The 27,234-nt window shown below is 46.6% G+C and overlaps 1 protein-coding gene across 5 annotated transcripts in view; it reads right to left on the bottom strand.

Moving 5' to 3' along the window:
• The window catches only part of CPPED1 (calcineurin like phosphoesterase domain containing 1), a 136,429-nt gene that overhangs the window by 96,499 nt on the left and 12,696 nt on the right, over positions 1-27,234 (bottom strand). For 4 of the 5 annotated variants that reach the window (XM_025275607.2, XM_044936339.2, XM_006073639.4 and 1 more), the window contains exon 2: positions 12,274-12,492. In XM_025275607.2, the coding sequence (XP_025131392.1) occupies positions 12,274-12,492 (219 nt within the window). Of the gene's footprint in view, positions 1-12,273; positions 12,493-17,306; positions 17,477-27,234 lie in introns of those variants that run through there. The other variant, XM_044936340.2, reaches the window with a different exon arrangement.

Genomic DNA, 27,234 nt, shown 5'->3' with positions numbered 1-27,234 from the left:
CTCAGTTACTCAGTCGTGTCCGACTCTTTGTCACCCCATGGACTGTAGCCCACCAGGCTCTTCTGTGCATGGGATTCTCCCAGGCTAGAATACTGGCGAGGGTAGCCATTCCCTCCTCCAGGGGATCTCCCCGACCCAGGGACTGAACCCGAGTTTCTTATGACTCCTGCATTGGCAGGCGGATTCTTTATCACCGAGCCACCCAGGAAGAGTCCCTAGAACAGGGGTGGGAATCCCAAGATGACGGCTGTGAGGCTTAGAGAACAACCAACCAGCAAACAGAGGGCGCCAGGAGAGATTTAAGAAGCTGAAACCCATAGAATGCCTAATATTTTTAAAGGTACTGACGTGACATATAAGCCATTCTAGCTCTGGGAGAAGGCACTGAGATTGAACCAGTATATTTAAAAACTAAGAGAAAGCGTCCTCAGATGGCAGACAAAAATGAGAGTACTCTGCTCATAAGTGCTTTCTGCTCCTTGGTTCCTTATTCCTCTGTTGAGTCACAGAACCCATGAGGAAAAAAGCTTTTTTTTTTTTTTTGATCTTCTCCCCATTCCAGTCTCCAAAGCACCTGTGCAAATACACTGGATTTTGCCCAGTCTGACGGGCTCGCTGGTCAGATACGCCTGTTCACAGACCTCACACCCAGGTTATGACTCTTACTTCTAGAAGTCCCCTTGTTGGACATCATATTACTTAGCACCCCGGAAGGGAACCTCATTAAAGTTTAAGTCCAAGATTTCCCAAGGGACTTCCCTGGCAATCCAGTGTGGTTAAGACTCTGTGCTTCCACTGCAGTGTGTGAGCTCGATCTGTGGTTGGGGAACTAACATCCCACATGCCATGCAGCACAGCCAAACAGAAAAATAAATAAATAAAAATTAAAAAAATAAAATCCATCTAAGATGTTCCAGAAAAAGCTGTGATCCTCTTAGACACAGGGGTGACTTTGTTTCTTTTCTGCCTGGCCAAGTCTGAGTGCAGTTGCATCAGTTGTTTCTGACTCTTTGCCACCCAAAGGACGGTAGCCCGCCAGGCTCCTCTGTCCATGGGATTTCCCAGGCAGGAATCCTGGAATAGGTTGCCATTCCCTTCTCCAGGGGATCTTCCTGAGATCTTCCAGGGATTGAACCCACTTCTCCCACATTGGCAGGCGGGTTCTTTACCACTGAACCACCATGGGAAGCCCCTTTGTCTGGCTAACCCTCCATCTCATCAACCACAACAACCCTGAGGACCTGCCTCCCTCCCTCCAGCCCTGACTTCCTATGTGAACTTATATTTTCTCTGGTCCTGATTGGTTGTTCCTTACTTATATTTTCCCATTGTCTGTTTCTGTCTGCTTTAAGCCTTCTCAAATGCTTCCTGGAACAAACAAGCAAGTAAGACAAGACTCTCTCAATTTCAGTTTTTGATCCAAACACTGGAGAGAAAGCATATGAAAGGGTTTTGGGTTTTCCCCCACTTAATCAAAAGATGACTGTTAACTAGCTCCTGTTATTCAGCTCATTTCAAGGACTAATCAAATGTCCACATTTTCCTAGCTACATCTAAGTGTTGTAGCCCTTAATTAAACATACAGTTTCTGCCATCGAGTTTATACTTTGGTCAATTATACGACCAGTCAGACAAGAGTGTGTTCACAAGTATACATGGATAAGGGCTCAATCTGGGATCCACAGGGATCTGTGCACCTACATGCGAGAAAAAAAAAAATACATTTCCACTGACCTCTAACCGAAATTCAGCATTTCCTCCTACCATGACGTCAGGCAGAAAACCACAGAGGTGTTCATGCTCCTGTGACTCTGAAACCAACAGAAATCACGAGGGCTTTTCACTTCCCATTACAGTTGTTAACAATACCTAGAAACGCTGCTTAAGCCAGCACTACTTTGAAAGTATGGTGGTTATTAACCTCGCCATTAGACTGTGTTCTGTAAAAACAGATCAACAAAAAAGCATGTATTTCTCTAGCAAATTTTAAAATTTTTTGATGACTGTATTTCAAGATAATTTGTTTCTGTGAAATTCCATGCATTCTATTCTATGCACTTAGAACACTATTGTGAAAGGTGATCCATAGGCTTCACCAAGCTGCCAAAGGGGTCTGGGCACAGCACAGGCTGAGATGTCCTGACTGGCAGCAGGCACAGCGCCTCTGCCATTAGGCCCCGTGGCAGACCCTTGCTGGGGTGGGAGGACGATCACGTTGCTTCAGACCACAAACGGCATCAGAAACAACTTTGCAAGTGATGATCTCAGTTTGCTAATGAGTAATATTAGGTCGATTAGCTCAAAGCACTTTCAATCAGCTCCAGCAGAAGGAAGGCATTGCCACTGATTGCCTGGATTTTTCAGCAGCACTGATAATGGACACGAAGGATCCCAAGAGTCCTGGGCTAGCTGACTGCTCCAGGTTACCACCGTCAAATGTTGAGCCTGAATACAACCTACGAGAAGCGCTGAGGTCGGCAGCCCGGCCCAGCCCAGGGCCTGGTGGTATTTCCACCAAGATGCATCACTTTCCCGCATCCAAAACAGAACCCCTCTGTAATGTTTCGATTAAGTCATGTGGTAAATTGCCTTTAAATCACGGCATTTCTTAAAGCCTGGTATAGGCACATAAAAATAACAACGCAAGGCTAATTATACAGCCGAAGAACTAAACATGAGTTAACTGCTGCTGCTGCTAAGTCGCCTCAGTCATGTCCAACTCTGTGTGACCCCAGAGACGGCAGCCCACCAGGCTCCCCCGTCCCTGGGATTCTCCAGGCAAGAATACTGGAGTGGGTTGCCATTTCCTTCTCCAGTGCATAAAAGTGAAAAGTGAAAGTGAAGTCTCTCAGTCATGTCCAACTCTTCGTGACCCCACGGACTGCAGCCTACCAGGCTCCTTCGTCCATGGGATTTTCCAGGCAAGAGTACTGGAGTGGGTCGCCATTGCCTTCTCCTTGAGTTAACTGCGCTTCTTTTAAAAAACAACAAAAAAATCCTACTGTAAGAGGAACAAAAGGGCTCCCATCCAGTGGAAACTTTCTGAGTATCTAGGGTGTGGTAGGCAGTGCGGGCAGAGATGATGTTGCACAGAAGAGATGCTAAAGAAAGTGTGGCTAATCCCCGAGAGGGGTCCTCCCGGGAACTGCAGAGCCAACTGCCCGGTGTTCACACACTGCAAGTGCTGGAGCAGGTCTCAAACCAGCCAATCCGTTTTGACTTCAAGCATAAAGAACAGCTGACCTGAGCACACAAGAAGAATCTCTGCTGGCAGCACTGTTAAGATGATCACTCCAGAGGAGAATTGAGAGGAGAGAGGACTGCAATGAAATTGCATGGATGCAATGCAGTTATTAAAAGCCTGACATAAGCCTCTGTGTATCAACGTAAAAGGATTTTCCTGGTGGATGCAAGGGGAAAAAGCAAGGCACTGAACAGTGTATATAGAATGATGACATTTATATAAGACCAGGTTGTTCAAAAACATGCATACTTCAACTATGGTGACCCCATCGGATGGATCTAGGTGGGGGTTACACAGTTTATTATACTCACAGATACATTATAGATTTTAAATCTTTACAGAAAGAACACATTCACGTATTGTTTGTGTGTTACCAGTCACTCAGTTGTGTCCAACTCTGTGACCTCATGGACCGTAGCCCGCCAGGCTCCTCTGGCCATGGGATTTTTCAGACAAGAATACTAGAGCGGGTTGCCATTTCCTACTCCAGGGGATCTTCCCGACCCAGAGATCGAACTGACGTCTCCTGTAGTTCCTGCATTGGCAGGTGGATTCTTTACCACTACGCCACCTGGGAAACACCATGTTACTTGTGTAATTTAAAAATCTAATAAAATAACAATAAAACAGATCCACAGCTACCTGAGTTTCAATCCTACAAAAGATGAGAATGATCAAAAATAATAAAAACTTCATGTTTCCAAGTGTCCCTATTCCTTATTTCTAGGTCAAGCACAGCTTTTGTATGTTTCATTCACTGATGTAGCACAGGCATCCAGAACAGTGCCTGGTTCAGAGCAAGCATTCAATGCTGCTGCTGCTAAGTCGCTTCAGTCGTGTCCAACTCTGTGCGACCCCATAGACAGCAGCCCACCAGGCTCCCCCATCCCTGGGATTCTCCAGGCAAGAACACTGGAGTGGGTTGCCATTTCTTTCTCCAATGCATGAAAGCGAAGAGTGAAAGTGAAATCGCTCAGTCGTGTCTGACTCTTCACGACCCCATGGACTGCAGCCCACCAGGCTCCTCCATCCATGGGATTTTCCAGGCAAGAGTACTGGAGTGGGGTGCCGTTGCCTTCTCCGAAGCATTCAATAGAGATGTGTTAAATAAGTGAACTGATTACTCATCTAATCCAGAAACTGGTACCCGGTACCTACCATGTACCAGTCACTTGCTAAGGACTCTGGGAAACATACAGTGATTCACTTGACCTCCGTTCATTTGATTCACACCCTTCGCATACCCACAGTGCTGGGTGTGAGATAAAAATACACACCAGTACATACACACATCTGCTGCCCTTTAGGAACAGACAACTCGGCTTGGGGGAAGGTGAACTGTAGAGGTTGGAAGGAGGCGATAAAGCCTTTTCCCAACCACAGCCTTAATCCTGGCTTTGGTTTTCCAAAGTGTGCCTCTAAGGCTTTACTTATCACAGTCTGTCTTGTGCCAGAATTACATTCACGTGTTTGCGCCTGCCCAGCTGGGGGAAAATGAACACCAGCCTTCCTGGATGGTGTGAACCACCGGAGGACAAATGGCTTATTCTTTGCCTGATGCCAAGCACGCCAAAGGTTCCATCTTGCTGTATTGCCCAGTTCCACCCATTCATCATGGAATCAGAGATCTGCAGTGGGGAAAGAATCTTGACAGTCATTTGGCCAGGGCTACTTGTATCTGGACCTTGGTGCAGCCCTTCACATCTAATTTAAGATGGGGTGTGTGTGTGTGTGTGTGTGTACATTAGTTGCTCAGTCATATCTGACTCTTTGCAACCTCATGGACTGTAGCCCGCCAGGCTCCTCTGTCCATGGGATTCTTCAGGCAAGAATACAGGAGTGGGTTGTCATTCCCTTCTCCAGGGGATCTTCCCAACCCAGGGATTGAACCCAGGTCTCCTGCATTGCAGGTGGATTCTTTACCACCTGAACCACCAGGGAAGTCCCTAATTAAGGTGAGGGGCTACCAAACCAGATGAAATAGAATCTTCCAGGTCTCACGGGAAAACGCAGTTCCACATGTCAGCAGTTCTGCTGTTCACTCGCACAGTGTCCCCACTCCTAATCACCACGCCGCTGGTCCCTTTAACCCTCCAACCTTTCACAGCCGTATCTGCAGAAACCCAGTCTTCTCTACCTTGAAGTGAAGACTTTTCCACCTAAGTGGATTATCCTGCAGTTACCTGTAGCAAACATCATCTTTGTGCACAGACCCTCTCTTTCCATTCGTCAGAATCATTTCCAAATTCAATTTCATTTTCATATTCAGTCACTCTGGTCCCAACAGGAATGGTCCCCCAACTTCAAATATAAGTTGCCTGGGAACACTTGTAACTTTGAAAATAAAGTGTGGCCACTGGGCAATGGGTGGGCAGAGGTGAACTTGGGAGATGACATTAAACGGGAGGGAAGGAAGAGCTTTCTGCTTCTAGTGATGAAAGGCTGCTTTATCTATAAATTCCATAAGATCAACACTGCAAGTTCACACGTTCTTATATAAAATGCTTTGGGCCAGAGCTGATTTGAAAACTAGAGTTGCTTTTTGTTTGTTTGGGATTTTTTTTTTTTTTGGCTGTGTGACATGTAGGATCCTACTTCCTCAACCAGGGACGGAATCAGTGCCCCCTGCATTGGAAGAGCAGAGCCCTAAACACTGGACTGCCACGGAAGTTCCCAAATCTAGTTTCTCAAACTTTAAATAGCAATACCAGGCAGAGTGTGCCGTGTGCTCAGTTGTATCTGACTCTTTGTGACCCCACAGACTGCAGCCCCACCAGGCTCTTCTGTCCATGGGATTTCCCAGGCAAGAATAATAGAGTGGATTGCCATTTTCTTCTCCAGGGAATCTTCTCAACCCAGGGATTAAACCTGGGTCTCAAACCTGGGTCTCCTGCATCTCTTGCATTGGCAGGTGGATTCTTTACCACTGAGCCACCTGGGAAACTAGTATGCTGCTGCTGCTGCTGCTGCTAAGTCGCTTCAGTCGTGTCCGACTCTGTGCGACCCCATAGATGGCAGCCCACCAGGCTCCCCCATCCTTGGGATTCTCCAGGCGAGAACACTGGAGTGGGTTGCCATTGCGTTCTCCAATGGAAACTAGTATAGCACTTATTAAACTAATGCTAAGAGTCGGACACACGACTGAGCGACTTCACTTTCACTTTTGACTTTCATGCATTGGAGAAGGAAATGGCAACCCACTCCAGTGTTCTTGCCTGGAGAATCCCAGCGACAGGGGAGCCTGGTGGGCTGCCGTCTATGGGGTCGCACAGAGTTGGACAGGACTGAAGTGACTTAGCAGCAAGGCAGGCTGAAAGACAATAGTGAAAAAGCTGGCTTAAAACTCAACATTCAAAAAACGGAGATCAGGACATCCGGTCCCAACACTACATGGCAAATAGATGGGGAAACAATGAAAACAGTGACAGACTTTATTTTCTTGGGCTCCCAAATCACTGCAGATGGTGAGTGCAGCCACAATATTAAAAGACACTTGCTCCTTGGAAGAAAAGCTATGATAAACCTAGACAGCGTATTAAAAAGCAGAGACATGATTTTTCCAGCAAAGGTCCGTACAGGCAAAGCACTGGTTTTTCCAGTAGTCATGTACAGATATGAGAGTTGGACCATAAAGAAACCTGAGCACCGAAGAATTGATGCTTTTGAACTGTGGTGTTGGAGAAGACTCTTTGGAGTCACCTGAACTTCAACAAGATCAAATCAGTCAAATCCTAAAGGAAATCAGTCCTGAATATTCATTGGTAGGACTGATGCTGAAGCCGAAGCTTCAATACTTTGGCCACATGATGTGAAGACCCAACTCATTAGAAAACACCCTGATGCTGAGAAAGATTGAAAGCAGGAAGAGAAGGGGATGACAGAGGACGAGACAGTTGGATGGCATCACCGACTCAATGGGCACGTGTTTGAGCAAACTCTGGGAGATACTGAAGGACAGGGAAGCCTGGCGTGCTGTAGTCCATGGGGTGGCAAAGAGTCAGACATGACTGAGCAACTGACACGGAGAAGGCAATGGCACCCCACTCCAGTACTCTTGCCTGGAAAATCCCAGGGATGGAGGAGCCTGGTAGGCTGCAGTCCATGGGGTCGCTAGGAGTCGGACACGACTGAGCAACTTCACTTTCCCTTTTCACTTTCATGCATTGGAGAAGGCAATGGCAAGCCACTCCAGTGTTCTTGCCTGGAGAATCCCAGGGACGGCAGAGCCTGGTGGGCTGCCGTCTATGGGGTCACACAGAGTCGGACATGACTGAAGCGACGCAGCAGCAGCAGAGCAACTGACAACAACAACAACAACACAGGCTTGCCTCATTACATAAAAATGTAACAGAAGGCTTCAGAGGCTGAATCAGCTGCAGAGATATCATGTAACAGCTGCCCCTGTGAAGGTCAGTAAACAAAGAACTCTCCAAGGAGACTCTGTACTGAGGGAAGAATTCCTCCCCATTATCTGTTTCTTTGGTTAGAGCCCTTGTTACCAAACAGGGACAGACACGTGTGTTAATAACAAGTGGTTCCAAAGGCTGGAGGGACTCTCCTGTGCTCTAATGGTATCATCGCAACCCCATTTGTCGGCTTCTCACGGTAACTGCTGAAACCTAACAAGGCTCCTGGGGACGGCACCAGCAGGTCGATGCCTCCACGTCAGGAGGGCCAAAGAAAGTCACCCTGGGCTCAAGAGTGAAGGACTGAAAAATCAATGGTCTCAATATTGGTACAGGTCTTCATCTGCTACTTATAATGTGGTTTATCCCCCAGAGAAGCTTTATAAAATAAGAAAAATACCAAGATAACCTAAAAGATGCCAGCAGAATGAAAACATGTTTCAAAACTAAATAGGCTTCGTCCTGCCTTTCTTAGGCTTTTTCCTGCAGGTCTTGGCACCAATAGCACCTCTTAACCATCCTGGGTTCTGCACTTGCCTTGCTAGACTCCAGGCTCTTTGGAAGGGCTGGTCTCTCCTTTCTAACTATTGCATCCACAGCGTCTAGGGCTATAAACTGGCACTTAGTTTGCAGACAATAAATGTTTGCAGACGAATGGATATTATGATGGATATTTAGAATGAAAAAACATACTAGGACTTCCATTAGAAAAAGCATTACTTGTAAAGTTTTTTTTCTCTGACTTGAACTTAAAACTACTTGGCCCAAGATAATATTTATGGTCGATTTAAAAGTATGTTCTCTGATTTTATTTGCCTATTAATATACGCATTTGATAATTAACAATGGTGCTAAGCGGTCAAAGCAAATAATTACTTTTCTAGTGTCTGCCCCTGTGTAGGAGCTAAATGAGGGGGAAGCCACCAACTGCATATTAAAAAATGCAATTAAATGCAAAAAAATGGTAATGAGTTTCAAAAACGTTCTGTTTAAGCCTCAGACCACAATATTCAGAACAGTTACAGTCCTTTCACTGGCTCAGTTACCATTCCACAGAATAGTCCAAATCTTCAAAACAGACACGAATTCTCCTCGGGTCACACTGAATATAAAACCAGTTCTCAGAAGTTTGCCAGTTTACATTTTCGAGGTCTTCTGACCAACTGGTAGGGTTGACCATAAAAATTCCATCTTTACATTTACTTATGCTCAGTACACTTTATTTAAAAAGCAGTGTAATCACATAGAATGCTTTTATTTTAAACCTTATTTTGAAAAGACTGAATACATTAACATAATTCAGAGAAGTTGGTAAACATCCACAAGAACATGTTATATAATCCCAGTGAGTCTCATAATATTCTATTTTCAAAGGAAAAAAAAAAAAAAAAACCACTGGACAGAAAAGCAGTAAATTTGGAATCTGTTTCAAGTGTCCAATAAAAGCAGAAGTTGCCTCACTGTGTGGTCCGGACTGAGAGCTCGAGCTGATGCTACACTATGTATCGGGCCAGACGGGTCCAGACAAACCAGCTGACTGCAAATCAGACCATTTGGAAGTGGCATTTACCTTGTAAACTAAGACTCTTGAGTCCTGCTGTGATTTCTAATTCCTTTTGAAACTGGGGTGCTCTGTGGTCACTTTGAACCCGTATGATCTCAGCACAGGGGAACCCTCAGCCAGGAGTCACCAAGGGTGGTCAAGTTCATTGGCAGCTAAGAATTCTACCTCTCTACAAAACTCAGCACCATCCTGAAAACGCATTTCTGTGCCAAGCTGCTGAGATGCTTGCATGCACAGAGGTAGAGAGTCTCTGCCCTGTGCTGGGTTGCCCCAGACTATTGAGGTTTTAGATTTTAACTGCCATCAGTGAGTTCTGGATTCAGAAACTGAGGCTCTAAGGAGGTGAGCAGGGGACTTCCCTGGTGGTCCAGTGGTTAAGAATCCTCCTGCCAACACAGGGCACACGGATTTGATCCCTGGTCTGGGAAGATCCCACATGCCTCAGGACAACAAAGCCCGTGTGCCACAACTCCTGAGCCTGCGAGCCTAGAGCCCACGCTCTGCGAAAAGAGAAAGCTGCACACTAACTAGAGATTAGCCCCCGCTCAGGGTAAGCAAAGAAAGCCCGCGTGCAGCAACAAAGACCCAGCGCAGCCAGAAACAACAACTAAAATAAGGTTTAAAAACAATAAGGCAAGGGGAATGGCCAAGTGTCCCCAGTGCATCAGGGGCAGATGTGGAACCGGCATCTCCACAGACGTGGCCACATGAGCCCTATGCAGGCCTTGATCCAGCGTCTTGTCTTCCCCCTTTTCCACCCAGTGACTGTAGCCATGAAGTTAAAAGACGCTTGCTCCTCAGAAGGAAAGCTATGACAAACCTAGACAGCATATTAAAAAGCAAAGACATCACCCCTGACAGAGGTCTGTATGGTCAAAGCTATGGTTTTTCCAGTAGTCATGTATGGATGTGAGAGTTGGCCTATAAGAAAGGCTGAGCGCTGAAGAATAGATGCTTTTGAACTGTGGTGTTGGAGAAGACTCTTGCGAGTCCCTTGGACTACAAGGAGATCCAACCAGTCCATCCTAAAGGAGATCAGTCCTGAATATTCATTGGAAGGACTGATGCTGAAGCTTTTCCAAACCTTTGGCCACCTGATGTGAAGAGCTGATTCACAGGAAAAGACCCTGATGCTGGGAAAGATTGAAGGCAACAGAAGGGGACAATAGAGTATGAGATGGTAAGAGAGCATCACCAACCCAATGGACATGAGTTTGAGAAAACTCCGGGAGATAGTGGAGGACAGAGAAGTCTGGCGCACTACAGTTCATGGGGTTGCAAAGAGTTAGACACAACTTAGCCACTAAACAGCAACAACAAAGAGAAGGACAGGCTGCTTCTCCAGGGGTGACATCACTGGGTCTCCCAGGGGGAGTCAAGGACACGAGTATGTCCACAATCGTGACTTTGTGTAAAACAGGAGCCAATGTAGAATGTGGGAAGGTCTGAGGGTTCTCCCTGCTGGCCACACTCCCTGGACTTCAGGGAGAGCGATTCTGGGCAGCCTCTCTTCCAGCCTCACACGTTCACCCTGGATTGCTCTGGATAGGTAGGCTGCAGGACAAGAGAGCCCTGGTGGGGAGGAATGAATGCACCCGGGCTTGCTGTAGACGACCTCGGCTTCTAAAGGCGCTAGACGTCACAGCAAGACTTGGGGACCTCCCTGGAGGTGCAGTGGTTACGACTCTGCTCTCACTGCAGGTGGCACAAGTTTAATCCCTGGCCAGGGAAATAAGATCCACAGGCTGCATGGTGTGACCAAAAAGAAAATAATAAAAATAAATAAATAAATCATAGCAAGACTCAAAGACTCTGGGTTTACAAGGTAACATTAGCCAAAAACAAACACCCACAGCAGCCGCAGCATTTTCTGCAATGGTGTTTGGGTCAACTCTGCTCAGCAAGCAGAGACCAGGACAAAGAGGAGAGTGATCAGAGGTGCCTGCTCTGCCTCCTAGACGAGCAGGGGTGGTTTCCGCTTACTTATTTATACTTGCTCACTGGGTTTTCTCCTTGCCTGGAGAGAATGATGTCAGAGTAGGAAAGGGAAATTTAAAAAGGAGGAGAGTTCTAGAAGGTATCTGTTATGTTCATATTCCTAGCATCTCACTTTTTCTTGAGGGGAACCATCCTGTTCTGACCACCTGGCTGCCATGGAGTTGCTCCCATACCCTGGCTTCATGGGGCTGTGTGAACTGGATGGACATTGGTCTGGAACTTTGGGCCATCAAGAACAAGACACTTTCTTTCTGTTGTGGTTTCAGTTAGAAGGACATAAATCTAGAGCTCCCAGGAGCCACTACCTAGAGAGTGCCTGCAGGAGAATGAATTCAACTCAGAGGAAGGCAGGGCTGAGCGAGGAAGAGATGGAGTCCTGATAGCAACTTCTGAGCCCCTAGATCCAGCCATTCCTGAAGTCCAAATTTGCCTCTGGACTTAACAGTACCAGAAAGTAACAATCCCCTGGAGAAGGGCGAGGCAACCCACTCCAGTATTCTTGCCTGGAAAATTCCATAGACAGAGGAGCCTGGTAGGCTCCAGTCTATAGTGCTGCAAAGAGTTGGACATGGCGGAAGCAACTGAGCACACATGCAAGGCAATACAAACTTAAAAAAAAATTAATCCAGTTCAAGTTAGCTTGTCATTTGAAACTGAAAAAGCATGAACAAAGACAGGAGAAATAAAAGCATAAGAAGGAGGGAAACGAAAGGAGAAGATTATGTTTATGGATGTGGGATCTGAAAGCAATTCAAGTTTGTCTCCTATAAGTGAAGAAAGATGACACATAGGAATCTGTTCTATTTTTCATAGGAAGCACAGATAATCAGATAGGAAGCACAGATAATCAGAACCGTGGGCTCTGCCTTATAACTGTGATTAACCTTGCCATTCTAAAACTAAAATGAGTGTGTATTTTCTGATATTTGACGATCTTGCAACCACTGTGAAGAGAAAGGAATGAGCCGTTACTGAGCAGAGATGTCTTTTTAAGAGAGATCTTTTTTTTTTTTTTTTTTTTCGGGAAGGAGATAAGATCACAGCGACAGCCCGAGTCTTACCTGGCATGGCGTGGACGAGGTCCCCGCAAAGAACAAAGAATTTGGGCTTGGGGTTCAGTTTGTTGATGGCCTGGACTGCTTGCTCAGCCAGACGGATCTCCTGTTCCCACTCATCACCACCGTCGTCACAGTCCCCAGTGGCCCAGGCCTTCATCAGTCCAAACTGGGGGTCTGCACCTTGGATGAAGTAGAACGGGCCTTTCCATTCCCTTTCCTTTTCTTAAAAAGAAAGAAAAGGAGAGAAGAAATATTATAAAATCTGTCAGGGAAAGCATCCAGGTTATCATGCGAGTGGATACAGTATTTTTCTTAAATTAAGTAGGTCATTTTAATAAGCTGCTGTTCAAACATACCATTTTCCTGTCATCAGCTAGAGGATTTTGATTTTTACTAATTATGCCTGGGACCCGGTGATTCCCAAAAGCTGGGAGGATAAAAAAAAAAAAAAAAACCACGTGGGCTGTTAACAGTCACGCAACCAAGCTGTTTCTTTAAAAACTAGATGGCCAAGATGAAGCACAGAGGTATCACAGAGGTTTAGAGCATATTAATGTTCAGTAGTTTTTTAATTAGAATTTAAAATACTGCAAATTGAAAGTTGCCAGAAGTATTACGTTTAAATGACTAGGTGAAGTGCTGTCAAATCTTTTAATGGCACAATCTGCGCTGTTTCAAGGGATGTGACAGAAATTTAATCACAAAATTTGGAGTTCAGAAGCTCTGGCTATCTGGTTGGAAAGGCAATGCCAAAAACGAAATCTGAGTCAATGTGGGGGAAAAAAAAAGATGCTAACATTTCCAAGGCAGCGTGATGTGGGCATAAAAGTGAGGTGTGAGGCTGTGGGTCAGGGTGGGGGAACCAGAATCTTTCATTCTTTACGTTCTTGTAAAGCACTTATATCACCTGAAGTAGGTTACCAGACTGCCCTGCCTCCTGGTTTTACCAAAGCCTCGGGGGCCACAGGCCTCTATCCTAATCTGCCAGCAGTGTCTGCATCTGCAGAGCTAGAATGCCCATCGGTGGGCACAGAGGTTTCAAACTGTGGTTTCAAACTTCTCTTTGGCCATAGAATCCTTCCTTCAAACAAAATCACACGTGGCAGACCAATGTTGAAAACATGTAGCCTCCTCTGCCCAAATGGGCTCTGGGGACAGAGCAGCCTGAACACATTTACTCATTCACCCCCCAAGATTTTATTCTCAGCCCAGAGAGGTGACACGACCTGCTTGACGGCCACCAGCCATCAGCTGCCAGGACAGAACTACCCTGTGACCTTGAGACTGTCTTCTTTTGAACAAATGACTGTATTTTGCAGGTGAGCTGCATAAACGGCATTTGCTCTGGAAGTCAAGAGGATACTAGAATTTCCAGAAAGCCCCTGGCATCATTTCACATCTCTGTGTTCATCTCACTCATTTACTCGATATTTACTGAAAGCCCACTGTTGGCCATGCCCTGTGTGACGTGCTGACACACGAGGGGACCAAGCCAGGCGAGGTCCCGGCTCTCCTGAGCTTAGTTCTCGTGAGGAGAGGCAGCAAATAAGGACATACACAGAGAGGGTAGCCAGAGGGTGCCAAGGGCTCTGCAGAGGATTAAGGGGGAAGGTGGTGCAAGTGGCAAAGAATCCACCTGCTAATGCAGGAGATGTAAGAGATAAGAGTTTGATCCCTGGGTTGGGAAGATCCCCTAGGGAAGGGCATGGCAACCCACTCCAGCATTCTTGCCTGGGAAATCCCATGGACAGAGGAACCTGGTGGGCTACAGTCCACAGGGTCGCAAAGAGTTGGACATGACTGAATTGACTTAGCACAGCACACAATAGCTAATTTAAATTGGATGCACTGAGAAGTGGTGTCATTTAAGCTGAGATTCAGATGTCGCACACAAGCTTTTAAAATTCCATGGTCACCCTCCCACCCACCATGCCTAGCTTACTATCATCTCAAGAGTGGATCTCAGGCTTTAGGTCTCCCTTCCTTTTCTTCCTCCTCTTCCAGAGCTTAAGAAGACAAGCATGTAAACAAACAAAACTACCTATACATACTTGGCCAGAACAAATTGTATATGTGTGCTAATCTGCCGGTTCCTGACCTACAGCTCAGAATCCTAGCTGTTCAGTCAAATCACCACTGACCTGAACTCAGTCTGAACAAGGACTATGAAACCCTGTTGTGTGCATCCCATTGCCAAGGACAGCAGCTCAGCACTACCACAAATTTGACTCACATTCATTGAGCGCTTACTACTCGTGGCAGAATGAATCCAGAATGCTCCCAAAGACCCCTGAGTCCTGATATTCACATCCCGTGCGATCTCCTCCCCTTGACTGTGGGCTGGACCTGGACCTGCTTAGCAACTTGCCTCTAATAAGCAGAATACAGTTACCGGATGAGTCTCCAGAGACTGTATGCATATCCTGGGTATGCTGTGAAAACAACCTAAATGCTCCTTGATGGACAAAGAAAATGTGTTTACACACAAGGGAATATTATTCAGCCCTTATATTGCCATTTGGGACAATATAGATGGACCTGGAGGACACCAATGCAAGAAGCCAGACACAGAAAGACAAACACTGCATGATCTCACTTGTATGTGGAATCCAAAATAGTCAAGTTCATAGAAGCAGAGAGCAGGATGGTGGTTTCCAGGAGCTGGGGATGGGGGTGAGGAAAACAGGGTGGTGATAAGCTCCAATATTCTGGCCACCTGATGCAAAGAGCTTATTCACTGGAAAAGACCCTGATGCTGGGAAAGACTGAAGGCAACAGGAGAAGGGGGCAGCATCTCTGACTCAGTGGCCATGAGTTTGAGCAAACTCCGGGAGATAGTGAAAGACAGGGAAGCCTGGTGTGCTGCAGTTCGTGGGGTCGCAAAGACACAGACATGACTTAGTGACCAAACAACAACAAAGTTTCAGTTATCCAAGATAAGTAAGTTCTATCTTCTATACAGGTTGGTGCCTACAGCTAGCAATATGGTATTAGAGACTTAAAAGTTGCTAAGAAGGTAGATCTTAAGTGTTATCATCATACACACACAATAACAAAAACAACAAAATAAGGTGGGCAGGAAGAAACTTCAGGAGGAGATGCACGTTTATGACAGATGTCTATGGGAGTGGTGGTTTCACAGGTGTAAAGTTATCCCCCACTCTCTGAGCTGGACACACTGAATATGTACAGCTTTTCACATGTCTTCACACCTCAGTGTAGTGGTTCTGAAAAGGAGAGAGATTAAGCAAAAACAAAACAAAAGACCCTGCCTTCCATCTTGCTTGCTCTCCCTCACTCCCTCTTGGAGCGCATGTCCTGAAGGGAAAAGGCTCCCAAGATGAATAGCCCAAATGTAGCAAGAGACTGAGGGAGGTCTCTGGCCAACACCCTGTGAAGACCCGAGCCCTCCCCATGCAGCAACCTGAAAGGAACGGAAACTCGCCACGGGCACGTGGGTGCCCCGGAAGAGGATTCGCCCTGGCGAGCTTCTGGATGAGACCACACCACAGGTGACACTTGACAGAGCCCTCCTGAGACCCTGCAGCAGGACACAGCTAGGTTGCACCCAGATTTCTGATGGGAAATGGGAGATAATGTGACTTAGCTGCCTCAAACTGCCAAGTTCCTGGGGTAACTTGTTAACATACATCAGGACTTCCCTGGTGGTCCAGTGGTTAAGAATCCACCTGCCAAGGCAGGGGATCCCTGGTCCGGGAAGATGCCACGTGCCACAGAGCAACTAAGCCCGTTTGCCACAGCTATTGAGCCTATGCTGTAGAGTCTGGGAACCAGAACTACTGAGCCCACGTGCTGCAACCCCTGGAGCCTGTGCACCCTAGAGCTCTGCAACAAGAGAAGCCACCACAGTGAGAAGTCTGCGCACCACAACAGAGAGAAGCACCCACTCACCATATCTAGAGAAGGCCTGAGAGCAGCAACGAAGACCCAGTGCAGCCAATAAGAAAAATAATAAAATTAATTTTAAAAATATCTGTTACGCAGATCAGATGTAGAGGGCCAGGAAGGGGTCAGCAACACTTCTTCACAAGTTTAAGGTTGGTGTCATGAAAAAACTGAGATTTTGACTTGTGTTTTAAAGTTCATTGTTGGCACTATTCATTCATTTCACTTAAATAGTAACCTTTTTGTGCTGATGAATGCTTTTCACTGCTTTTCCTGTTTCTGAGGCAGTTTGCAAAGCAGTTTAAACTGGATAAATTAAACAGGGAGGGTGATGATCGTCATCTGAAGGTTGGGGCATAAATCAATCTGCTACAACAAATAAAATTTATAAACAGTTTTCTACAGTAACCTTTTAACAAACATAGTTTTCTATGACAAAGAGTCATAGTCCTGGAAAGTCAGTAGTCTTTGGAGGTATTAAATCTTTCATTGTTACTCGTTTACTCAGTAAAAGCTTAGAATCTCAAATTTATGATGACAAGGCACGAAATAAACAGATTTGATCCAAAACAAAGGAAAGCTCACATGTCACTGTTTCATCTACCTTATCCTTCTAATAAAGGCAATCTGTTGATTCAGGGCTCTGCGTTCTCAGAAGCACCTGGAGCCTCTTAAAGTTCCTGCCACAGAAGTCTGTGTGGTCTTTGGTCTCGATTTTAATCAAGGCTGAATTAAAGATACTTGAGGCTGGTAAGAGTACAGATGGAGGAATCTTTTGTAAACTTATACCTTCCATGCCCCCTCAGAAGGGCAGATTTTTATATTAGGAAAGTGAATTCTTCACATCTGCATTAAGTTATTTCACCAAAGTCAAGAGTTGCCCCCAGGACAGGTCTCAGGTATTAGTTGACTGACACCTACAAGAGCCTGGGAAAGCTTACAACGCCTCCCTTCCAGGGCAGAGCAAATGTCTGCCCCCCAACCCCACACACACCCAGAACAGACCGGCTTCTCTCTTTAGAATCCTGGAAAGCACTGTTCTGCTGGCTGAAACCGTCGAAGTCTGGATACAGTGAGGTCTATCCCTAAAGCTCCCTGATACACAATCGGGGCATTTAAAAAACGCTTACGGGAGGCTTTCCTGGTGTTCCAGTTGTTAAGAATCCACCTGCCAATGCAGGAGACAGGGGTTTGATCCCTGGCCCAGGAAGATGCCACAGGCCTTGAGGCAACTGAGCCCAAGTGCCGCCACTACTGAAGCCCGTGTGTCCCGGAGCCAACAAGAGAATCCTCCACGGTGAGAAGCCGGCTCACTGCAACTAGAGAAACAAGAGAAACTTGTTTCAACAAGACAACCTGCTGTTCTGCAACAAGAGAAACCTCCACAGTAAGAAGCCGGTTGACTGCAACTAGAGAAAGCCCATGAGCAGCACCAAAGGCCCAAAATAAATAAAACAAAACACACACACACACACACTTCATTTTTTAAAATTTTCCTAGTCCGAAAGAGCCTAAATGTGCCCTGCAACAAGAGAAAACCTCTACAATGAGAAACCGGTTCACTGCAACTAGAGAACGCCCACGTGCAGCACCAAAGGCCCAAAATAAATACATAAAATTAAAAAAAACAAAAACAAAAAACTTCATTTAAAAAAATTTTCCTAGTCCGAAAAAGCCTAAGTGTGAGACAGCCTGGTAAACGCCTGACAACCCAAATGAAGGAGCAGAAATACCTGAAAGTGGAGCCTGAGGGAGAAGGTGAGGATGAGCAGACAGCAGCTAGGAGGTGCAGACTGTGCTTGGGCACAGGGGCGAGGTTCAGCCTCCACCTCGGTCCTCAAGGCCTGGTCCAGGAAAGCCTGCCACCCCAGACCTAGAATCCGCACTTTAACAAACCCCCAGGTGATTTTATGCAGATCCAACTGTGAAAAGCACTCGCGTGCAACTAACCAAGGAACTGCTTGAACGTGTTTTATATCAAACAGACGGAAAGAAATAGTTCCCCTAAATTGAAATAATGTCTTGGAGGGATTCTGTTGTTGCTGTTAGTGGGTACGGGTTTTGTTTTGCATATTTTCCTATTCATTCTGATGTCCTGCTTATGTCCAGCTCAGGTTGTTCTTGTTCACTCGCTAAGTCATGTCCGACTCTTTGTGACCCCATGGACTGCAGGGCTCCAGGCTCCTCTGTCCACCACTACCTCCTGGAGTCTGCTCAAATTCATGTCCATTGAGTTGGTGATGCCATCTTACATTTCTAAATGTACATCTAAATGTTACATCTAAACATTTCTCCATCTTATCTATTACTATCTAATCATTTCTTCCTTTAAATCACCTTTCAAAACCAATTCAATATTCCTTAAAGAATTCTGGGCTTCCCTAGTGGCTCAGACGGTAAAGTATCTGTCTGCAATGCTGGAGACCTGGGTTTGATCCCTGGGTTGGGAAGATCCCCTGGAGAAGGAAATGGCAACCCACTCCAGTACTCTTGCCTGGAAAATCCCATGAACAGAGGAGCCTGGTAGGCTACAGTCCATGGAGTTGCAAAGAGTCGGACACAACTGAGCAACTTTACTTACTTACTTGTAAGAATTCCAAGATTCAAGGTAAGAACTTAATTGGGGAATTCATTACTAATTAGTGTGATCTGACACTTCAGACTTTCACACATCAATGCAGACAATGAAAACACCCATTAGAACTGTGTGTGTGCTACACAAATGTGTGTTTTTAAAAGCACAACAGACAGGGTACTTTCTTTGTCCAAATTTGATGCAAGTATGCAGCCGGGAACTCTAATTGATGACTATGGTAAGACCAAACTTTGAGATAAACTAAGTACTTTAGAATGAATGGATTAAAGAATAAAATGAGTTGATTAAGATCTCATTTCTGACCCTGATGGTATCAAAACAAGGCTGTAATCTTTTGAAACATTTGACACAAACCTCTGAATAAGGCCTATACAGTTCTTAGTGTTAAGACACAGTAACACATACATTCATTTAACTAAAACACTTACATCTGCCATGAATGTCTACACACTTCCCAGGTGGCGCTGGAGGTAAAGAATCTTCTACCAATGCAGGAGGCTTAAGAGACATGGGTTCAGTCCCTGGGTCAGGAAGATCCCCTGAAGGAGGGCACAGCACACACTCCAGTATTCTTGCCTGGAGAATCCCATGGACAGAGGAGCCTGGCAGGAATCCATGGGGTCACAAAAAGTTGGATGTGACTGAAGGGACTCAGCAAACACACATGAATGTCTACAGTGAATATAATTTTTTCAATATTAACTTTTTTAATATTTATGTTTATTTATTTGGCTGTGCCAGGTCTTAGCTGTGACATGCGGGACCTTCAATCTTCATAGCAGCACTTGAGATCTTTAGTTGCCGAATGTGGGATCTAGTTCCCTGATCAGGGATTGAACCCAGGCCTCCTGTATTGGGAGCAGAATCTTAGCTATTGGACTACCAGGGAAGTCGCCTCAATATTAATTTTTTAAACAAATTCAAAGAGATGGTATATTAGCTATCTACTGCTATGTAACAAGGGCTTCCCAGGTGGCTCAGTGGTAAAGAATCTGCCTCCAATGCAGAAGCCACTGGAGACTCGGGTTCAATCCCTGTATCAGGAAGATCCCCTGGAGGAGGAAATGGCAAACCACTCCAGTATTCTTGCCTGGGAAATCCCAAGGACAGAGGATCCTGGCGGGCTACAGTCCATGGGGTCACAAGAGTCTGACACAACTCAGTGACTAAAATAAAACATCCTATGAAGGCTGAAGGCTTATCTCCTACAAGCCCACCTTTCCCCCCTAAAGAACTGGAAATTGTGCTGGAGGGATTCTCAAGGGAGTTACTTCAAGCATCCTTCTCATTTAACCAAGTGGGGAATACTGAGGCCTGTCTAGACAGCTTAATCATGGCTCAAGTTTAAGGTTACACAGTTTATGAGCAGTGGCTTCTACTGTTCAGAATCTCCAGGCTGGTCTGGAGAGGAGAGAGCCATGCATGAAAAAGATGCAATGTTCCCTGGGCTGCCTGCAAGCTGCCCACCTCCATAAAGATGTTTTTGTCTCCAAAGGGTTTCCTTTAAATGGCACATCTTGGTGAATTAGAAGGCAGTACACAAAGCCAATGCTGGCAAGGCCCGGAGCTCTTCCCCAGGAAGCTGCGAAGCACACAGACCCTACCAACAGCAGAGGGCTGATTCAGGGTCACAGGCTGGGGCCCAGGACTTCTTTCTTCTGTAGGATGCTAACTGGTAATCTCCCCTGGAGATAACACACTCCAGGTCTCTGGATGTGATCTGCCTAGCAGATGTGCTCTGTTTGGCCCATGCAATCTTTATAAGATTCTGAATTTGCTGCCAAAAGTTTAAGCACATGAGTTTCATACATACACCTGGCTTCCTGGAGTCTCATAGCAAATCTGGCCACAATAGGCCCAAATGGGCTGTGCCAATGAATGGCAGGTACTGAGAATAGTAAATGCTCTGGAATTCACCACAGTCCACACCTGGCCCCATTCACCACCTGCTCCCTGAAGCCATGAGGGATGAGAAGCCCTTATCTATGGTAACCCTTTCATTTTGCTTAGAGGTACAGAAGAGGAGGCTCACGAGGTCAAGGGTAGATAACTTGCTCGAGACTAACAAGGGGTGAGGGGCAGAACCAGACCAATTATGCCACAGAGCCTTGACTTCAGGGCAGGTGATCACAACCGTAAAATTACAGAGAAGACTCATCTGGCTAGGAGTGCTGAGCTCTGCTCAAATGACAAGCCAGAAACAGACAAGCGCCAAGCTACCAAGATAAACTGCCATAATTTAGAATGTTACCAGAGCCTACATCAAATTTTAAAATTGATTTAAAAATACTTCTTAAAGGATAAACACACCTTAGAGAGAAACCTGGTTAATCCATCAGACTTGATTCATCCATCGTATACAGAGTAACAATATTTGGCCAATTACAAATTTCTGCTAATAGACAGAGGCTGCCATAGAAGCAGTTTTTTTCAAAATCAAGGGATAAAAATGATTCTGGGTGGTATTAAAGCATGGTCAGGAAAGGCCTGCAAGTCTCCTTTGAGCATTATTAAGTGCAAAGAGACTCTACACAAAGAATCTTAAACACCTTTTAAAATTCACACAATTCCCTGCCAAGAATCCTTCCTTCCTATGAGATTCTGTTTATGTGCCAGTATCCTGACTAAAAGACAGGGATTCAAAATGCAATCCTTCTTTACATTTTGCACATCAATATCACAAACTAAATGTCTTCTTGGATTTGTCTCTGCCAATATATTTCCTCTCATTTTTATTACACTTTTGGGGCATATTTGTCAATTGTTAATGAAAGCTGTCCTTTCAATATACATACCAAGAATTAGAAATTTTATTGATCTTTTCATTCTTACCAGTTAATCAATTAGTAACCATAATAAATGCACCCCCAAAAGCAAATGAATATCCAACTATGAAAAGGCCTACAGGAATCAGTCATGTCACTAATACCTGATACTCTAATAATTTATGTTTTCATGGTGTGTTAAACCTGCTCTTTTATAGGCAACCCCAAATAATTCAAGATGGAATACAATGACAGATAGCTTTCTGAATTTACTTTAATTTCTTTTTTCTGTTTGTTTATCTGGCTGCTCTTGGTGGTGGCACGCAGGGTCTTTTATTTGTGACTTGTGAACTCTCAGTTCCAGCATCTGGGATCTGGTTCCCTGACCAGGGATTGAATCCAGGCCCCCTGCACTGGGAGTGTGGAGTCTTAGCCTCTGGGCCACCAGGGAAGTGCCCTGAATTTTCTTTTTATAAATGAAAGTCTCCTATTCTAAATGTAGTGTGACTTTTGGAAGACAGAGTTAAAATCACAAGACAGTGGTTAAAAAATCTGAGAGCCTGGGCTTCCCTGGTGGTCCAGTGGTTGAGAATCTGCCTGCCAAGGCAGGGGTCACGGTTTCCATCCCTGGTTAAGGGAAGATTCCACACGCGGCAGAGCAACTAAGCCTGTGCGCTACAACGAGAGAAACCACCGCAAAGCGGGGCCCACACGCCGCCTCTGCAGAGTTGCCCCCACAAGCTGCAACTAGAGAAAAGCCCTCGCAGCAGTGAAGACCCAGCATGGTCAAAAATGAAAAATTATAAAAAAAGAAAAAGTCTGAGAGTGGGCGGTCTGATTCACAAGGTTCCTATCAGTATAACACATCACTGCATTATCAGAATATTTAAGAATTCAATGCTGTGACTCCTGTTAACTGATTCAAAATAATACATGAATTGGGACTACAGGGGCCACATCTCTCCACTGGACTAGAAAGAGAATTAACTCAGCGTTACTGACATGCTGCCCCTGCAGGTCAGGGCTTCATCCTTCCCAGCGGGGGACAGCTCCACCACGACAGCTCCGTGCAGGACTCCCCGCTCTGCGCCACCTCAGCCGGTCACCACCACCAGACTCTTCCTAAAATGCTCACCCTGATCACCACACTCCCTCGCTAAAGGGCCACCGCCTTCCAATCTCCATGAGAAACGGTCCACATTTGCTTTCCCTTTCCAGCATACTGTCAGCATGCGTCGCACGGTTCCTGGCAGGCGGGAGGCATTCAGTAAACATTTGGTGAAAGGATAAATGAAGATGTCAGTGGATCCTCGCTCCTGCTGGCACCTGGAGCTAAAACGTTGCCTGAAACTCTTCCAGCTGCACTGATTACTGTTCCCATTAGACCAGAAGCTCTAAACCAGGGATGATTCCCATCCATCACACTGGGAGGGGGATGGTGCTTCTGGCTTCCAGTGGACAGTGGCCAGGGATGGTGCTGAACATCCCACATTTCAAGGGAAGCCCCACAAAAAGAAGGATCCAGCCCATGTTGAGGCTGAGACCGAAGAGCCCTGCATAAGACACGTCAAAGGCTCCCACCACGTGGATCCGTATCAGCTCCTCGAACGCAGTGCCTTCCTGCCCCTTCCTCCAGGGGCTGTGCTCCTTTCTACCAGCTCTTCCTGCTGGGATGCCATCTGTCCCTCTGGGCCCAGCTCACACGCTGACTCCCCTCCCCTGCAAGTGTATGTAGCTCCGCCTCCTCCCCTCATTCAGTCAGTCTGTTCTGATGACAGGTGCCCCGCAAGTCACCTGGATTCAACGGTGGACAAGGCTGCAGGTCCCATTCCTAAAGACCTTACAGGATGGTGGCAAGACAGACAAGGAACAGGTCAGCCACCAAGCTCATCACACACTGTGCTCCTCGGTACTGCAGAAGCAGGGTGAACACGGATGGAGTAACTGGTGGGTGGGAGAGCTCTGCGGCGGATGGAGCAGCGAGGCAACACGAAAGATGAGATCTGAGGATGAGACAGAGTCAGGCGGGGGGGCAGGGGATGCACCCCAGGCACAGCACACAGCGAACACCAGACCCTGAGACAAGGGGCAAATGTGAATACAAGGCAGAAGATAAGACCCATCACACCCAGACATATGGGCTTGTGGAAGCGCTTCAAGACCTTGGACCACTTTGGGATTTCATCTCCCAAAGCCCTAACCTGGTCCCAGTACAGCCCAGACTCAGAGGCTTGAGTGCCAGAATTAAAGCCCATTTCCTCCCTTTACCAACTTTGTGACACGATGCAAGTGCCTAACCTCTCAGGGCCTCAGTTTCATCAGTAAAGTAAGAATAGGGCTTCCCAGGTGGCTCAGTGGTAAAGAATTCACCTGCCATGCAGGAGACACAGGTTCGATCCCTGATTCAGGAAGATCCCCTAGAGAACTAAATGGCAACCCACCTCAGCATTCTTGCCTGGAGAATCCCATGGACAGAGGAGTGTGGCAGGCTACAGTCCATGGGGTCGCAAAGATTCGGACATGACTTAGCCACTGAACAACAACAAAGAAAATGTAACTCACGTACTTTATACGCGCTGCTGAGTTACGGAGTTAATATATGTGAAGCATGTGGACTTGGCACATTGTAAGTCGTCAAGTATGAGCTTCTATAACCATGACTGTTACTCATGGTAACTCGTACCTCTGTCCTAGCAGAATCCTCAAAATCTTACCCATTTCTTTGTTCCCCAGAGCACATAGCAGGGCTCAGAAAATATCTGATAGTGTGTGTGTGTGTGTGCGTGCACACGTGTGCACATGCTTTTGTCTTAATATCTTTTCCGTCGCACACTGTGGATACTGCTTTGGTTATAAAATGGCAAACATGCGTAGCTGTACAGCTGCCTGGAAGCTTTCTGGCTAAAGAGCAAATGCCAACGAAATGAAATTTTTGTGGCTCCTCACAGAAGCAATTGGCACTGTGAATCACAATCTAAATGTCTTCAGTGATACCTCTCATCTTCCCTGGGGACTAATCTCATTTTAGTGGTTAAAAAAAAAAAATACACACACAACAGTAGCAAAATAATCTTCACCACTTTGGGACTCTTTCTGGTTTAACAAACCAAATGTCCCAACAGGAAGACTGCCAGAATCTGATGCCGCAGTTAACAGCGTCTTTCATTAGTGGCGGCCTGGGCCTGGGGGGTGGGGTGGGGGCGCTGAGGATGGGGGTGACAGCAAAGTGGTGTAGGGTTTTACTTTAGGGTGGGGAAAAGGTTCTAAAATTGGCTGTGGGGATAGTGGCCCATCTCTGTGCATAGACTAAAAGCCACCAAATTGTTCGCTTTGAAAGGGGAGAACTGTGTTTTTAAAAAGCTGTTTTAAAAAAGCAGTGTCCTTCAGGACCCTCTCCTCCCCCAAAATAATTGTGACAGCAAAACCCAGAGTCTCCGAATTACATTTCCTAAGTACCAAAGTGAATTTACCCAACCTCTTTTCTTGGCCTCCACATGTCCAAAGGTAGCTTTAGAGATACACAAAAGACTCTGAGTCACAGCTTGGCTGCCACACTTGCCATGCGGGGACGAGGGGCCTGCCAGCATCTTTATCTGCAGCCCTTCAGAGAAGTAAGAAGGCAGTCGGGCCAGGAGGGCTCAGCCAGGCGGCTCTCAGCATCAGTGCACTTGGCCGATGTTGTTCTAGACAATGACTAAGTTGGGGTGAGGGCGGGGACATTTTCCAAACCCCTGTCAATTTTCAGAAGCAGAACTCCACTCAGGGCCCGGCTGTGTTGGGTGGAGGTTTGCTGTGACTTTTCTGCACCATTCTCCGTGATTCATTGCCAAGACAGCCAGTGACCGCTGGCCTGGGCAGCACTTCAGGGAGAACTGGAAGCAGGCACTTGCTCTGGGCAGAGGCAGTCCTGCACAGAGGCTGGGTAAATGGGGGCCCTGGATGGAAGAGATGGCCACCCTTCCCTGAGACAGATGCAGCTCCACAGGGCAGGGGCCCCTGCCTGGAAACAAGCACCACCCCCAGCAGATGCCTCTGAGTAAGGCACCAACCACCCAGGGGTACATGGTTTGCAAGGGTCCTGTTGACTGGCTCAATATCTTGGTTCCTGCTGGTTTTGTCCAGAGAAAACATGGTGTGTATAAGTGGTGGGTTAGTGGATACATATACGTGATCAGGCAGCATTATATTCATTTTCATTTGTTTATTCACATAATGAAAGGCCACTGAAGGTCCACAGCTGCCAGACCCCCTCCTAGGCCCGGGCTTCCTGCCCTCCCAGGAATTTATCATCTAGGGCAGGAAAGGACATCAAAGTCACAGGAGTACAGACACAATTCTATTCACTGATGCAAAGAGCTGACTGGCTGAAGGCAGAAGGAGAAGGGGACGACAGAGGATGAGATGGTTGGATGGCATCACCAACTCAGTGGACATGAGTTTGAGCAAACTCCGTGAGATGCTGAAGGCCAGGGAAGCCTGGCGTGCTGCGGTCCATGGGGTGGCAAAGAGTCGGACACAGCTGAGTAACTCAACAATTAGCATAAAAGAATTGGGTGACGGCGAATGGCAGGCAACCTAACTCAGAACAGGAGAACCAGCCCAGGCCTGAAGAATGAAGAAGCAGTGAAGAGGCAGACAGAGACAAACCGCGACCAGGCCTGACAGAACTGGGTTTTGTTTCAAAGATCTGACTCTGGGTGCTGTTCAGGAAACAGACTGGAAGCAGACAGATGGACAGACCCCAGGTGTGCCCAGAGGGCTGTGGGTGCTGGGACACGGAGAAGGGGGAGAAGCAGAGGTCACAGTGACTCCCGGGCTGCCAGTGGGACAGAGGAGCTGGGGGAGCCTGAGAAGGAGCAGGCTGGGGGCCGGGGTGGGGGGACATAAATGAGGTGCCCCATCCTGCTCTGCTGGGTTCCGGAGGCGAGGCCAGAGGGCCGGGAGCCAGAAGAGCTGCATGCTCCTCTGAACGCTCCTACTTACGAGCCCCGGACCTGAGATGACCGAGTGCCACGGTGCCCCACAAAGATCCACATACGACGCACTCGCCACGCAGGCTGCTCCTTAACTCAGATCTGGCCACCACTCGGCCTCCATCTTCCAGCTGAGGACCTGCAGCAATAGCTCCACGAGGAGTGTTCTTTTTCTCTAAACAAGGAGACATGGGGGAGTCTGGACATGCTTTTGCTCATTTCCTGGGGGTCTGATGCTGCTCCAAAATCACTGCAGATGGCGACTGCAGCATGAAATTAAGACACTTGCTCCTTGGAAGGAAAGTGATGACCAACCTAGATGGCATATTCAAAAGCAGAGACGTTACTTTGCCAACAAAGGTCCCTCTAGTCAAGGCTACGGTTTTCTCCAGTAGTCACATATGGATGTGAGAGTTGGACCATAAAGAAAGCTGAGCACCAAAGAACTGATGCTTTTGTGGTGTTGAAGACGCGTCTTGAGAGTCCCTTGGACTGCAAGGAGATCCAACCAGTCCAACCTAAAGAAAATCAGTCCTGAATGTTCATTGGAAGGACTGATGCTGAAGCTGAAACTCCAATCCTTTGGCCACCTGATGTGAAGAACTGACTTTTGAAAAGACCCTGATGCTGGGAAAGATGGAGGGCAGGAGGAGAAGGGGACGACAGACGGTGAGATGGCATCCTCTCATCCAGTTGGATGGCATCGCCAACTCAATGGACATGA

Source organism: Bubalus bubalis, chromosome 24 (genome assembly GCF_019923935.1).
Source record: "Bubalus bubalis isolate 160015118507 breed Murrah chromosome 24, NDDB_SH_1, whole genome shotgun sequence".
Taxonomy (NCBI): Eukaryota; Metazoa; Chordata; class Mammalia; order Artiodactyla; family Bovidae; genus Bubalus; species Bubalus bubalis.
Note: the sequence above shows the minus strand (reverse complement) of the source record. Positions and strands in the feature narration are given on the sequence as shown.